This window comes from Penicilliopsis zonata (assembly GCF_001890105.1).
Source record: "Penicilliopsis zonata CBS 506.65 unplaced genomic scaffold ASPZOscaffold_12, whole genome shotgun sequence".
Taxonomy (NCBI): Eukaryota; Fungi; Ascomycota; class Eurotiomycetes; order Eurotiales; family Aspergillaceae; genus Penicilliopsis; species Penicilliopsis zonata.
Genome location: NW_019208921.1, coordinates 846,508 through 859,546, shown reverse-complemented (window position 1 = coordinate 859,546; position 13,039 = coordinate 846,508). Strand labels below are relative to the sequence as shown.

The window sequence follows — 13,039 nt, the reverse complement described above, 5'->3', positions numbered from 1 at the left end:
TTATAATAGATAAGTCTAATAAATATCTAATAAATATCTAATAAATATCTATTTTTTAATAACTAATAAATAATTAATAAATAATTAATAATTAATTAATAAATAATTATTATATTATAAAGTAATAATTTTTCTTTTTTTCAAAATAGAGCTAGTATTATATTTAAATAATAATTTAATTATTATCTATTATTAATAATAGTTATTAAGTTAAAAATAATTAATAACTATATAATAATTTAATACTAGTTTTAAAACTAATCATAACTGTTTTAAAACCTCAAAAAACCTTCACTAACCGTCGTTACTAAATGGCCTGGGCCACTACGTAAGTCTCTGCTACATAGACGAGGAAAATCGACTACCTTTTTTGATAAGGATCGCCCTGGATTGATGATCACTGCACAGTAACCAATTAGAGAGAGCTGTTGGGTGGGGAGACATCTCGACTTCCCTTTTCGGTTTAGCGCATTTCAAGACTCGCCAAGAGCTTCCTTATAACATCATATTTTAATTTGTCCAAGGTACACATACTACATATTCCTACAGAGTAGCGACGGTATTCTAAAATAGGATGTGCGAGGCTCAGTGACATAATGCGGCAGTACATGAGACAGGGATAGAATCCTAATTGATGGGCGGAGCACTTTGTAGAGTGATGATGCGGATGGAATAAAATAAAAATAGATTACTCTATATATATAAAACCTACACTCTACTCCACATTTCTTCAAAGCAAAACCTTCAACCATCATTATACCCTCACAACGATGGGATACATCTCGAGTTATGTCGGCTCTGGCATCGGCTTCGTGTCGGAAGCCATTCATGCCTCACGCGATCACTCACGCAGCAAGTCCGAGTCCAAGCAGAGCACCATGTCCCCGAGCGGCGAGTATGCCATGGGCAATGAAGTCGCCTACAATTACGTCCACCAGCCATCCGACGAGCTCCCGGCATTTAATGATGACATGGCTGTCTACCAGGGGCACCAGCGGGCTGACGAGTTCCCTCTCTATTACAATACCCAGGCTGGATACCCAGAGCAAAACACCCAAACCACACCCCCAGCCTACAATAACCAGACCACATACCCAGCCGCGTACGCAAGGAATGAGTGCGACAAGTACAGCGTGTCCAACTACTCACTTGACCCCCGGTACGAGCACGATGAGGCCGCATGGGAGCTGGACGAGATGGGGGAGGAACTGCAAGGCTCAGCCCCCAGCTACAACGAACACGAATCGGGGCCGTCCCCCAATGGCCCCCCGGAGACAGAAGAGGCCCAGGAGGCCCAGGAGGCCCAAGATAAGGATAACGTACGGGCGCTGGTGCGCCGGGCAGGGCCTGTCCCGGCGGACTGGCGGCTTCCATGCCCTGTGATTATCCCCCAGCGCCGGCCGCGCGCCCGGGGACGCGGGTTTGTGCACGCCTATGCCCCCTTATTAGCCAACGCAGGGCTCAACCAGGATGTGTTTCTGCAGTTCCTTGACGACTTTTACCACGCCAGCCAGGTGAGCTGCTCTCCTTTCTTTTTCCATGATGTGTCGACTAAGAATGACTAGTCGTCCATGTGGATCGATGTTGTGTGGGTGGCCGGTGGCATTGTGGGCAATATCCCCGGCACGATCCCAGCCATTGTAAGTCTGGTCGTTCAGACCGTGGCGGGCACTGCGCGCGAGTGTCAGTCTCGGTATCGGGGCAACAAGTACCTGGACCGGGTCAACAGAGAGTTGTTCCTGCCGCGGGGCCTGTACGCGATGGTGATGGGGATCAAGGATGAATTCCCCAGCCAGCCCCAGGGGGAAGAGACCCAACCGCTGTTCACCACAGAGGCAGTGAACATCAACCAGCCCGGCGAGGTCAAGCCGGGGGCCGACTTTGCCCCTATCATCTCCAAGTATACGCACACGGAGCAGCACCCAGTCATGACGCCGTTCAAACAACGGCTCACAAACTTGCGGATCAAGAGCGGCACAACACACGGCGATTTCGCGCTCCCAGAAGCCGCGCCCTTGGTGTATCCGCATCTGGACCAGGCAGTGGCAGAGGGCACTCTTGCGAAGATGAAGAGCGCAGGCAGGTGGGTGGAGGATTACATGGATCGCAAAGCACAAGTTGAATATGTAAGAATTTTATACATGATCACCAGATAGACACCATGATAATATACTAATGGGTATAGGAACACGAAAACCCCGGATCTGCACTGGTCACACCCGCATCAGAGCGCAAGGCGCTTGTCTCACGCTTCAATGACCCAACCCACAAGGCCAACACCGGCTCAATCACGGCTGTGCTGACTGGCGGCCATTTCGGACAGACGAACCTCATTGATCGCATCCGACGCCTGCAGAACCCGAGACGGATTGCGCGCGGCGAACCGCCCGTCGAGCCGATCAAGGAGAAGTGGAAGCAGTACAAGCAAAGGAAGCGCATCAAGACGCTTCGGCCGTCTAAGCTGCTCAGGCAGGACGTCATGTATCTGATTATTGTTAACATGCCGAGCGACGAAGAGCTGGAACAGGCCGTTTCCGAGCTGGAACTGCTTATGGAGATGGGGCAGAAGCCCACCACTGGACATACTGGTTGAGTGGATTGAATGGAAAGTTATGAGTTGATGATAGCTATGGAACATAGATAATTAATGGTTTAGAATGCAGGTTTTTAGATCATTGATGTGGTCGTTTTCTATCTATCTGAGTTGCTTTCCATCTATAGCTGGAGTGTGGGAGATAATACTATTATATACTAATGCTGGTCCTCATGTGAATCAGATTTATATGAAAATGCCCTTATACCTGTCATCTAGTTAATAGCCAAGGGAGAGTCCTGTTGTCCATTGAAAGTTGACATTATATTTAGTATGCTATACTATATTAAAAGGTGCAGGTACCAAGATTCTCCTGCTCTATGAATCATTATTCTTAACTTTTATTTTTCCAAGCAGAATGCTTCAGAGGATACCAAACTGTCCATAGAATACTAAGGAAGAGGAATTTTAGAAACTAAATCTCAAATAAATTCTCTCCTACGACAAAGCTATCAAGGCAGCAGCGGGTGATCGTAGCTCAATGGATCCTCCTGGTTTCCCTCCCATGGCAGTCGTGGGATTGATTGGCGAGGCCTAGCAGGAGGTGGCTGTCATATAAGAGTATAGATAAACCTACCAGATCATGATTACTATTAGTTCTAGATCTTTATATATAAACCTTACCTATAACAGATAATGCCTGTTGCACAAGGTCTTCAATATAAAAATCTCACCTTTATACCTAACATTTGGCAGTCTGGAGGCCTTTATAGCTGTATATTTATTTTATAATATGATAATTAGTAACATTCACAATTAAGATATTAGGTCAGTAGAATCTATATGAGTGAGGCACCTAAGCTGGCGAATAAGACTATATATCCTTGATTACCTAGGGAATATATTATATATCTTAACGTATTTCTCCAGCTCAACTGCCTGGTTCGTGGAATCCATTGTTATTCATGGTTCTTATGAACTATTTAGAACATGATTAAACTCAAGATTTAGGCAGGAAATGCCTAAAAACACCTGATATTAATAAGACATTGATTATATTGACCACTACATATTCTATGCAGTAGAGCTTCATCTGCAAATATGTCTCTATACCTGCCGCGACTTTAAGCACAGGAGCACGAGACAAAAACTGATATTCCCATGCTCCTGATGGTATATCACCTATACATACTATCTAGACATGCTCATCTGCACCAGAACAAGATCGGGTCTATAGTTGATTCCATATACGTACAGTTGTCTTTAATATTATGCCAAAGTGGAAACTTGGACTGGTTCCTCCCCTCTGGTCCGTCTCCAGCGATTGGTTGACTCGATCAGCTCATCGCACCCTGCCATGACCCAAGCCCATTTCCGAAGGAAGCCTGGGGTTGCCTCCCAGCTCTCAGCGAGATGCGGCTCGCCCCAGACGATCAGACCCGTGCGAGACGCGGTAATCTCGTCGTCCTCGGCCTTTGAGACGACGAGTCTGGCCGCCACGGCAGGGATCGTACCTGAAGGGCCTGCATAGAAGAGTGTGGTGTTTATGAGGTTGCCAATGAGGTCCGTCACAAGCTCTACATGGTCAAAACATGCCTGCCAGGTGATGAGGTTGTCGCGCATCCTGGGAAACGGAAACAGGTTCATCCAAGTGGAATGGAAGCAGTCTGTCTGCAACGGAGTCGGCGCCAGACAGCCCAGACGGGCAGGAAGCTGGGAAAATGTCACTGCAAACGCAGGGAAGACGTCGTAGGTGTCGATCGGCACCGTCTGGCCCGCACACGACATGAGAGAGACCGTCAAGCGTGCCAGGAGGATTTTGATCGACCAGAGTGCCCGGCAGGTGTTGAACTGGATGAGATGCAGCAGCTGGTGGTCTGCCGGAAGCGAAGAGTCTCTATCCTGCCCTCCACTCACTCCTCCTGGCCGTCTCGGATCGTTGCTGATGACGGACTCCTCCTGCTCATCCAAACGCCACCGATGGACTCTGAACGGGGGTCGCCGGGACCTGCCCGCGCCTGGATCCAGCTGCTTCAATCTCACCCCTGGTGGATGGATTAGTACGTCTGTTGGAGGAGTCTGGTGTGGATGACGCACTTCGGGCTCTTTGATTCAACCGGTTCTGCATTCTCTTCCGCTCTTTCCCGCCATCGGGCTGTCCATGAGGCCTGATTTGTTTCTCCATGCTGTGAGTTGTGAGGCTGATCGGGTTCATCACTGACCTCGTATTAGATGATTCATAATCAGGTTGATTTTTGATTAGTCTTACAGCGCTAGACTAAAAGGATAATTCATTGAACCAGGCTAGACCGGAAATGGCAAAAGTGTCAGCCAAAATTATATACTTTTTAGTAATCTTAATTAAGTGATCATAGTGACTTGAAGTATAAAAGGCCATTGTAGTTGAGGCACAAGAATCATATTCCAATAACCATCACTCAAGAATTGGCTTTATACTACCTCAATGTCTCAATACGCTGCTGTTTACGCCAACCCTCAGGGTCCTGGAGATGCGCGACCAACCGCCCTGCAGATCGTCAAGGATAGCCAGATGGAAGGACAACTTAAAGGCAAAACAGTTGTCATTACCGGCGTCTCGTCTGGCCTCGGGGTCGAGACTGCGCGTGCCCTTGCTGCGACAGGAGCGACCCTGTTCCTGACTGCCCGAGACCTAGTCAAGGCAAAGACTGCGTTGGGCGACTTCTTGCAGCCCGATCGGATGCATCTGGTTGAGATGGACCAGAGCTCCCTGAAGAGTGTCCGCAACGCCGCCAAGTCCATCCTAGCCAAGACGAACACGGTCAACATCCTGATCGGCAATGCGGGAGTCATGGCCGTCCCAACTCTCGAGCTCACGGAAGACGGATACGAGAGCCAGTTTGCCACAAACCACCTGGCGCACTTCTTGTTCTTCCACCTGCTCAAGGATGCCCTGCTGGCTGGCAGCACGCCCGCCTTCCAGTCCCGCGTCGTGATGCTGTCTGCTTCAGGGCACCGGGTCTGCGGCCTCAACCCGTCGGAGAACTACCACTTCACTCAAGGCGGGTATATACCATGGGTTGCGTACGCGCAGTCCAAGACAGCCAACATCTACATGGCCAACGAGATCGACCGCCGCTATGGCCCGCAGGGCATCCACGCCACAAGTGTTCACCCTGGCATTGTTGCAACCCAGATCGCAAGACATCTTCCGGCGGAGCTAGTCGCGGCAATGATACAAGACGCGACGTTGGTGAGAGCATCGCAAACCCCAGAGCAAGGAGCAGCAACTACCGTCTACGCCGCGATCAGCAGGGACTGGGAAGGCCGAGGCGGCCGCTATCTCTGCTCCTGTTCTGAGACTGAACGGGGGCCTGACGATGGGGTCCCGACCAGTTCGACGTACGTGACACACACGTATAGCCCGGAGGACGAGGAACGACTGTGGCAGGATTCTTTGAAGATGGTGTCCTCTAGAGAGGAGTAGGGAGGCTGCCTTTGTGACCCTGTTTCAATAGATGTGATGTAAACTCAGTTTGATTTATGCTTTGAATTACTATCTACATCTCATCTAATCTAATGCCATTGTGGGTTATCAGACTGCGGCCCGCACGCCACTTCCGCATGGAGTCGTGCGGGGTGCAGTCAGATACCCCGCATCGGATTATCGTCTATTACTGTACTCTAGCGCATTCAGAACCCCTGCCCTCCATCCCCGGAGAATTTCTTCTCTTTGTATCCATAGAGGCCCTAGCAGGGTGAGAAGATGATACAAAAAGCCTGGAATACCCTACCTTGCCCAGAATGACGAGCTTCAAAGGCAGTTGCTCGACGATCTCGAGGTGGCGGCCGACAATGCCTCGATAGACCACTATCTTTCTGTTAGATAGGAGAGAAACAATGTCTTCCACATACAGAAGATATATAGAGCTGCCTGCCCTGAACATGCCGCCTGCAAGGAATCAATCAGCTCATGGCTAATGGAATGAATAAGAGTCACTACCGATGCGAGAATAATGAGGTAGTCATCCATCCGACAGGGGACTTGCTGCCAGTATCGCGTATAGAATCGGGCAGCGACAGCAGCAATCTGGACGATGGAGATGGCGATTGAGACTCCCACCAAGGCGTCTCCATGATCTCCCATCTTGACGGGACTGGAAGATGGAAGTCATTGATTGTGGCTGTTCCTATCTTTCTTATGCAGTGATTACAGGGAGAGTGCAAGGATATGATCCCTGCAGATACAAAGTATAAGGTTACATAACTAGAAGCAGCTAGTTTACCAGTACCTATCTAAATGTTCTTCATAACACAATTTGACAATTACAGAATTAAATCCTTACTAGAGTATAATACTAATAATTTATTAGGATATCAACTCTCTATACTAAATACTAAGATGTTCTCTGAGGTCTCCATGCGAGTCATGCCACAGCACTAACAGGGGACGCGTCAGCATGGAAATAAAGGGGCTGTCAGCATGGATACATTTCATAACTTGACAATTGAATCAGCTTATGTCCTCTCAGAGAAGGAAAGACACCTATTATAGCTATTATGAGTTTCTGGGAAGCCCGAGTCAAACAGATCGACGATCTGACCGCCTCCCTGCAGTCTCCGGATGGCCTCAACCCAGACACTCGGGCTGCCGCCTTGGCCAGCGCGCGAAAGCTCCTGGATGCCCTTGAGTCGCCAGCGGAACGGATCATGCGGGATATGGTCATGGTCAGTTCGCCAACTGAAAAGTCCTACTGCCTCTGCTAAAGATCCAGCCAGTATCCTGCCATCTTGATGGCGATACGGATGGGCGTCCAACTGGGAATTTTCACTGGCATCCGTCCAGAAGGAACAACCCTTGCCAAAATTGCAGAGACGTCTGGTGCCGATCCAATTGTTATCAGTGAGTTAACAATGAGTAATTGTACCGCCATTTCTTAATCCACGATAGACCAGGTTATTCGCCCGCTTGTGGCGACAGGATATGTCCTGCAGGACGGACAGACATTCAAACCGTCTGCTCTCACGACTGCCATGGCGGGCTCAACCATGCAGGCCACCGCACGAGCATGGTAAAGTCCACACATATATCAGCCCATCTCATAGCTCACAGCTGATGGTGTAGCTTCGATGTTGGAAATATGTGCACCGCCAAAGCCCCCGAGTTCTTCCGCAAGAACAACAACCAGTTCCCAGCCTCCATCAACGAGACTCCCTTCCAGCTGGCGATGGGCACGCAACTGCCCTTCTTCGGCTGGCTGGGCGAGAACCCAGCGCTGGCTGCTGATTTCCACAGCTGGATGGCCTGGAAGGAACAGGCCACGCTCAAGTGGACCGACTGGTTCGACATCCAGACGCGGATCCTGGACGGCTTCACCGATGACGGCGTCCTCCTTGTCGATGTCGCGGGCGGCGCGGGCCAGTATCTGACCCAGTTCAGGGCACGATTCCCGCATCAACAGGGCCGTTTGGTCTTGCAGGATCTGCCGCAGGTTGTGGCCAGTATGACTGGCCTTCCTGGCGCAGAATTACAGGAATACGATTTTTTCAATCCTCAGCCTATCCAAGGTATGTCTCTCGCTCTAACGCCGAGTTTATATACTAACAAACAGGGGCTCGCGTCTACTTCCTCCACTGGGTGCTGCACGACTGGTCCGACGCACACTGCCGTTCCATCCTGGCCAATATCGTCGCCGCCATGAAGCCAGGATACTCGCGGTTGATCATCCACGAGACCATCCTGCCGGAATCCGACTGCGACTTGATGTCGGCGTCGATGAGTGTGATGATGATGGCCCTGGTCGCCGCGTTTGAGCGCTCCGAGGGCCAATGGCGGGAATTGCTCTCCTCGGTAGGCTTGACTGCCGTCACTTTCTTCCAACCACCGGGGATGGGAGAAGGGATCATTGAAGCCATCAAGCTGGTTGAGTAGGGACTATAGTTCATGTATATACTGACTCTAAGTGATACCTATGTCTGAAAGGATGCACTTCATGTAGATATTTAAATACATAGCCAGTCGGATATGACTGCATTACTACAGTATATATTCCTTTGATATTTTTCAATATTTCTAAAAGTAGTACCTGCCTATATCTCCTATGTCAGCCGAGGCTTTATCAGAGCGGACTAAGCTTTACAATACCTGCTCTACCTCCTTGGTTTTGTTGAAACTGAAAATATCTCACATGCCTACTTATCATATGTAGAACTCTTGACTTACAAAGCAGTCGATCCGGGGACCCCAGAATACCCCGCAAGTCTCCAAAGTATAATTTATTAAATAACCATGCCTCGGCGATTGCTTTGCTGCCTAACACAACTACCGGCAGATCGGGATTTTCAAGGACCACTCGTTTTGCCAGATGCCGAGATAGAGCTGGGGTCCCCCAGATTCAGGGTCCTTATTACTCATCCATTCGGTTCCAGACTGCGTATATATCATCAACATTGCCAAGCATCCCAAATGATACATCACCAGGAGAGATGCCGAAGCCTCGGATGGTAATACTATTGACATCAACTTCGAATACTGAGCCGAGGGAGACAGAAGTATATATAGCCTCACCGCACGCCTTCGTATCTTCCCAAGACAACCAGATTCATTCTCCAAGAACAAAGCCCAAAATGATGTCCAAGACTCTTGTCATTCTTCTCACCGGAGTGTCTGTGGCCTCTGCAAGCCCGGCACTGTTAGGTCGTGCTACCTCTGGTGAGACCGAGAATGACATATCCCCTTTGACCACGCTGATGGCATTCCAGATCCCTCTGCCTTTGCCGCCCTCCAGCGCTCTGCCGAACTGTCGTCTGCTGCGTACACAGGATGCACCGGCACTGCATTCGACGTCACCATCACATTGCAAATCAACGATGCGGAGACCGACACGCAGGGGTTTATAGGATATTCCACCACTGAGGAGACAATCACTGTGGCCATGAGAGGCTCAACCACTGGTCGGTCATGTCTCACACCTTGATGATAGCCACAAGACTGACTCACCATCTAGTGACTGACATTCTGAACGATATCGACACCACCCTGGTGACTCCAACTCTCTCTGGCGTCACCTTTCCCTCTGGTGTCCAGATCATGAATGGGATCTACTCGCCCTGGTCCTCGGTTCATGACACCGTGATTGCCGAGGTGGCAGCCCTGATTGAGGAGTATCCCGACTATACGCTCGAGTCCACCGGCCACTCCCTCGGGGGCTCCCTCACCTATCTCTCGTACATTGCTTTGGCGCAGAATTTCCCCGACAAGGAAATCACCAGCACGGCTCTGGCTGCCTTTCCCATTGGCAATTCTGAATTTGCGGCTTTTGGCACTTCCATCTCAGGCACCTTGAAGCGCGGCAACAACGAACTTGATGGTGTGCCGGTAAGACTACCTCGGTTGCCTGAATCAAACTATTCACTAATCTCCTAGAATATGTATGTCTCTGCTCCCGAGGACTTTGTCCACTACGGGACGGTAAGTCGCCTAGAATTATACACTAATCCATAAGATATATATCTCATGTGTTGCAGGAATACTACAGCTATGGAACAGAGGCAACCTGCCTGCTGTGCTCTGGAGAGCGCGACACCTCCTGCTCTGCCGGAAATGGCCTCGTGGGTGTAACCATCGGGCACTTCTCCAGCTTCGGCATTGAGATGGGCTACGCTGGATGTACCACTTTGTAGCTGCGTCGCTCACCTTTGTCCTATAAAGTATTGGTCAGGTTGATAGTATACTTATATTGTGATTCAACATCACAAGATTATAAGGAATAAGCATGGTTGGTTTCTTAAGATGTAAACATCATCATCTCTGGATCTCCAGATCGGCCGAGATAGATATGATAAGATAAGATTCATGTAAATACCCCGCATCATCTGCAATGCTTCTACTTTACAACGCATCTCAACCACGAGAGTCCACCGACACATACGCTTCACAATGGATCTCCGGCTTGTCTCACCAGATATTGACCCTGCCATTGTTCAGGCGATGGATCCCGAGTTTGTCCGCTATTTCATCGAGACAATCCAACACCTGACGCCCACACACACTGTGCCCCTGGCTGAGTGCCGCGCCCACCCGGAGCGCTTTGTGACTCCCTGGATATACGATAGCAGCGGCGAGCCCCGGGTGAGCGATCATACAGTCACCTCCGCCGACGGCTTCCCCGTCCCTGTCCGTGTCTACACACCCGATCCCGACGTCTTCGGACCGGGGCCTTACGGAGTTCATGTCAACTTTCACGGTAGAAGAATACCCAACGATTGTATCATGTTCAAACTACTGCTGACTCTCAAGGTGGTGGTTTCGTCTTTGGTAGTCTGCAGGCAGATGCTCTCTTCTGCCTGAAGGTCCGGGATCGCGCCGGTCTGGTGGTTGTGGATGTCAATTACCGACACTGCCCAGGTATGATTGCTACGTGTATAGGAATATATATGCTCATGAATTAGAGGCGGTATTTGGAAAAGGAATCGAAGACGCATGGGCTGCTCTACAGTGGGTACGTTATCTATCTTCGCCTCTTAGACGCTGCACAGCTTCACTCGGCGCATCGGTATGGATTTCATGACACCAGGCCAGACCCATCAATCGAACGAGATAAACATCAACCCCTCCTCGATCTCTATCGGCGGCATCTCTGCAGGTGGGTTTTTATGCTGCGTCGTCCAGCATCTGGCTCGAGATGCCGGCCTCCCTCTTCGTCTCTGTGTCCCCGCCGTGCCTGTGACGACCGACTCGTGCAGCTACACCAGCCTCGATGACTCCCCCTATCCCTCTTTCCGCGAGTATAGCCGCGCTCCACTGTTAAACTGGAAGCGCATGTCCTTCTTCCAGAAGCATGTGTTCCCAGCCAACCAGATGGACCGGCTCAGGGCATCCCTGCCTGACTGGTGGTTGTCGCCGATGCGAGCCCCCGATTCCACAGGACTGTGTGATACCTTTCTCATCACGGCGGAATGCGATCCTATGCGCGACGAGGGGGAGGCGTATGGCGTGAAACTCGTGCAGGCGGGGAATAAAGTCACCATGAAACGGTATTTGGTTTTTGATCCCACGCGTCTTGAATGAAACTAATATATTAGGTATCTGGGGGTCCCTCATCCGTTCATGCACATGGCCAAAGTCCTCCAGAAGGCACGGGATTATGATGAAGATGTGCTGAACGCTCTCACAGTGGCACATCAAGGTTCTATCTGATCTAGCACCAACTACTAGCCATATTTCGATACGAGCCCTTAGTACTCTGGGTCATTCAAATATATCCTTAAACCATCCACATCACAGTCCCAGTGCCGTAAAGAGGGAAACTGCTTTGCATAGACTTTGAAGTCATCTCCATCATCTTCATCCTCTTCATCTTCATCCTCTTCATCCTCATCCTCATCATCTTCATCATCAGTATCTCCATTCCTGTCATCCTCAATGATGCTCAAATCTGCATATATACTGTCGCGCTGGCTCCCCTTCTGCCAACTATACCCAAATGGAGCCTCTTCGTTGTAGATCATATCTTCTTCTGCAAAATTGAGTTCTTCCAATGAATTGCGATGGAGAAGCAGCACGTCAATCAACTCTGCCAGTCTTGCCTCATGCTGGTCGACAAATCCAAGTTCATGGCTTCCATACGAACGGTCATGGCTGACCGTCAGACGGCGCAATGCCCGCGGCGCGTGCAGGATGTTTCGCAGCGCAGGAAAGGCGAGATAACTGCGTTCAATGACAAGAATAGTCAAGTCTGTCGAGCGGTGGAGCCGCGCTTCAATTGCTGTACTCGATGCGTCCAGCAGAAAACCGCGTAGAGTGAGTTTCTGCAGCGTCGTGATCTGAAAGACGACAGGCGATTGTAGGAACGCCGCTTGGCCGTTCTTTTCAACACGATCCAGCGTCACTGCGCTTTTAGTATATCCATCAGAGACGCGATAATCAATTGAGTCATCTTACATGAGCGGAGATTACTTTGTATCCCAGTTTGCAGAGTGAAAAATCCATATAAATCGGCCTCGAGGGTCGCCCATCGTTCGTCTTCCCCATCCCACATCCAGTATCCCCCGTATAGCGCAAGAGCCTGTAACTTTGCTGTGGCATTGAGATAAGGCGCCACGCGGCAGGGAGACAAATTGCTTCGGTTCGTGTCAATGGCCAGGGAATGAATAAGATTGCTGTATTTGCCAATGGTGGGTAGAACATTCTCAAAGTCACATTTAGAGGCTTGGATGCAGACCGATTTGTATAGGAATGGCAGGGTGATCCTGTGGAAGGCTCGACATGTTTGTGAAAGAGCAGCCTGGGTTCTTTGGTCACTGTATTCTAGGATGATCATAAACACCTCTTCAGAAAGGCTTTCCATGGTATCAATTATATTACAATGAAATGAAGAGAGGTCTTTGTTGGCTATTAAAGTGACAATTGATGGGGCTTTATTTATCAAGTGTGACTCAATCTATGCCTAGCACCAGTATTTACAGGGCTAGTTGAGACTCCATATAATCATCTTGATTCGTAGCTAATTGATAGTCTTACTAATA

The 13,039-nt window shown here is 49.6% G+C and overlaps 8 protein-coding genes across 8 annotated transcripts; 5 read left to right on the top strand and 3 right to left on the bottom strand.

Moving 5' to 3' along the window:
- The first annotated feature begins 701 nt into the window (after nucleotides 1-701).
- ASPZODRAFT_679150 (hypothetical protein) lies at nucleotides 702-2,722 on the top strand. Its single transcript, XM_022729494.1, has 4 exons — nucleotides 702-1,210; nucleotides 1,266-1,514; nucleotides 1,566-2,126; nucleotides 2,186-2,722. Exons 1-4 carry the CDS (start codon nucleotides 1,181-1,183, stop codon nucleotides 2,591-2,593), a joined length of 1,248 nt encoding a protein of 415 aa, XP_022579674.1. The 5' UTR covers nucleotides 702-1,180; the 3' UTR covers nucleotides 2,594-2,722.
- Nucleotides 2,723-3,609: 887 nt separating this feature from the next.
- Nucleotides 3,610-4,735, bottom strand: ASPZODRAFT_134571 (hypothetical protein). The gene is made up of 2 exons (XM_022723568.1): nucleotides 4,631-4,735; nucleotides 3,610-4,578 (listed from the first exon to the last, which is right to left on the bottom strand). Exons 1-2 carry the CDS (start codon nucleotides 4,716-4,718, stop codon nucleotides 3,803-3,805), a joined length of 864 nt encoding a protein of 287 aa, XP_022579673.1. The 5' UTR covers nucleotides 4,719-4,735; the 3' UTR covers nucleotides 3,610-3,802.
- Nucleotides 4,736-4,972: 237 nt separating this feature from the next.
- ASPZODRAFT_134570 (hypothetical protein) lies at nucleotides 4,973-6,128 on the top strand. Its single transcript, XM_022723567.1, has one exon. It carries the CDS (start codon nucleotides 4,998-5,000, stop codon nucleotides 5,997-5,999), a length of 1,002 nt encoding a protein of 333 aa, XP_022579672.1. The 5' UTR covers nucleotides 4,973-4,997; the 3' UTR covers nucleotides 6,000-6,128.
- Nucleotides 6,129-6,205: 77 nt separating this feature from the next.
- ASPZODRAFT_18067 (hypothetical protein) lies at nucleotides 6,206-6,659 on the bottom strand (the record flags this gene model as incomplete). Its single annotated transcript, XM_022727147.1, has 3 exons — nucleotides 6,206-6,262; nucleotides 6,307-6,383; nucleotides 6,428-6,659. The coding sequence occupies 3 exons, from the start codon at nucleotides 6,657-6,659 to the stop codon at nucleotides 6,206-6,208; spliced, it is 366 nt and encodes a 121-aa protein (XP_022579671.1).
- Nucleotides 6,660-7,072: 413 nt separating this feature from the next.
- ASPZODRAFT_100391 (hypothetical protein) lies at nucleotides 7,073-8,444 on the top strand (the record flags this gene model as incomplete). The annotated part of the gene is made up of 5 exons (XM_022720765.1): nucleotides 7,073-7,240; nucleotides 7,292-7,415; nucleotides 7,464-7,584; nucleotides 7,638-8,080; nucleotides 8,125-8,444. 5 exons carry the CDS (start codon nucleotides 7,073-7,075, stop codon nucleotides 8,442-8,444), a joined length of 1,176 nt encoding a protein of 391 aa, XP_022579670.1.
- A 695-nt stretch (nucleotides 8,445-9,139) lies between these two features.
- ASPZODRAFT_18065 (hypothetical protein) lies at nucleotides 9,140-10,195 on the top strand (the record flags this gene model as incomplete). Its single annotated transcript, XM_022727146.1, has 5 exons — nucleotides 9,140-9,224; nucleotides 9,275-9,466; nucleotides 9,520-9,890; nucleotides 9,939-9,983; nucleotides 10,040-10,195. 5 exons carry the CDS (start codon nucleotides 9,140-9,142, stop codon nucleotides 10,193-10,195), a joined length of 849 nt encoding a protein of 282 aa, XP_022579669.1.
- A 237-nt stretch (nucleotides 10,196-10,432) lies between these two features.
- ASPZODRAFT_134567 (hypothetical protein) lies at nucleotides 10,433-11,788 on the top strand. The gene is made up of 5 exons (XM_022723566.1): nucleotides 10,433-10,758; nucleotides 10,812-10,919; nucleotides 10,964-11,013; nucleotides 11,094-11,548; nucleotides 11,597-11,788. The coding sequence occupies exons 1-5, from the start codon at nucleotides 10,452-10,454 to the stop codon at nucleotides 11,709-11,711; spliced, it is 1,035 nt and encodes a 344-aa protein (XP_022579668.1). The 5' UTR covers nucleotides 10,433-10,451; the 3' UTR covers nucleotides 11,712-11,788.
- ASPZODRAFT_18063 (hypothetical protein) lies at nucleotides 11,750-12,861 on the bottom strand (the record flags this gene model as incomplete). The annotated part of the gene is made up of 2 exons (XM_022727145.1): nucleotides 11,750-12,402; nucleotides 12,456-12,861. The coding sequence occupies 2 exons, from the start codon at nucleotides 12,859-12,861 to the stop codon at nucleotides 11,750-11,752; spliced, it is 1,059 nt and encodes a 352-aa protein (XP_022579667.1).
- Between the last annotated feature and the right edge of the window lie 178 nt (nucleotides 12,862-13,039).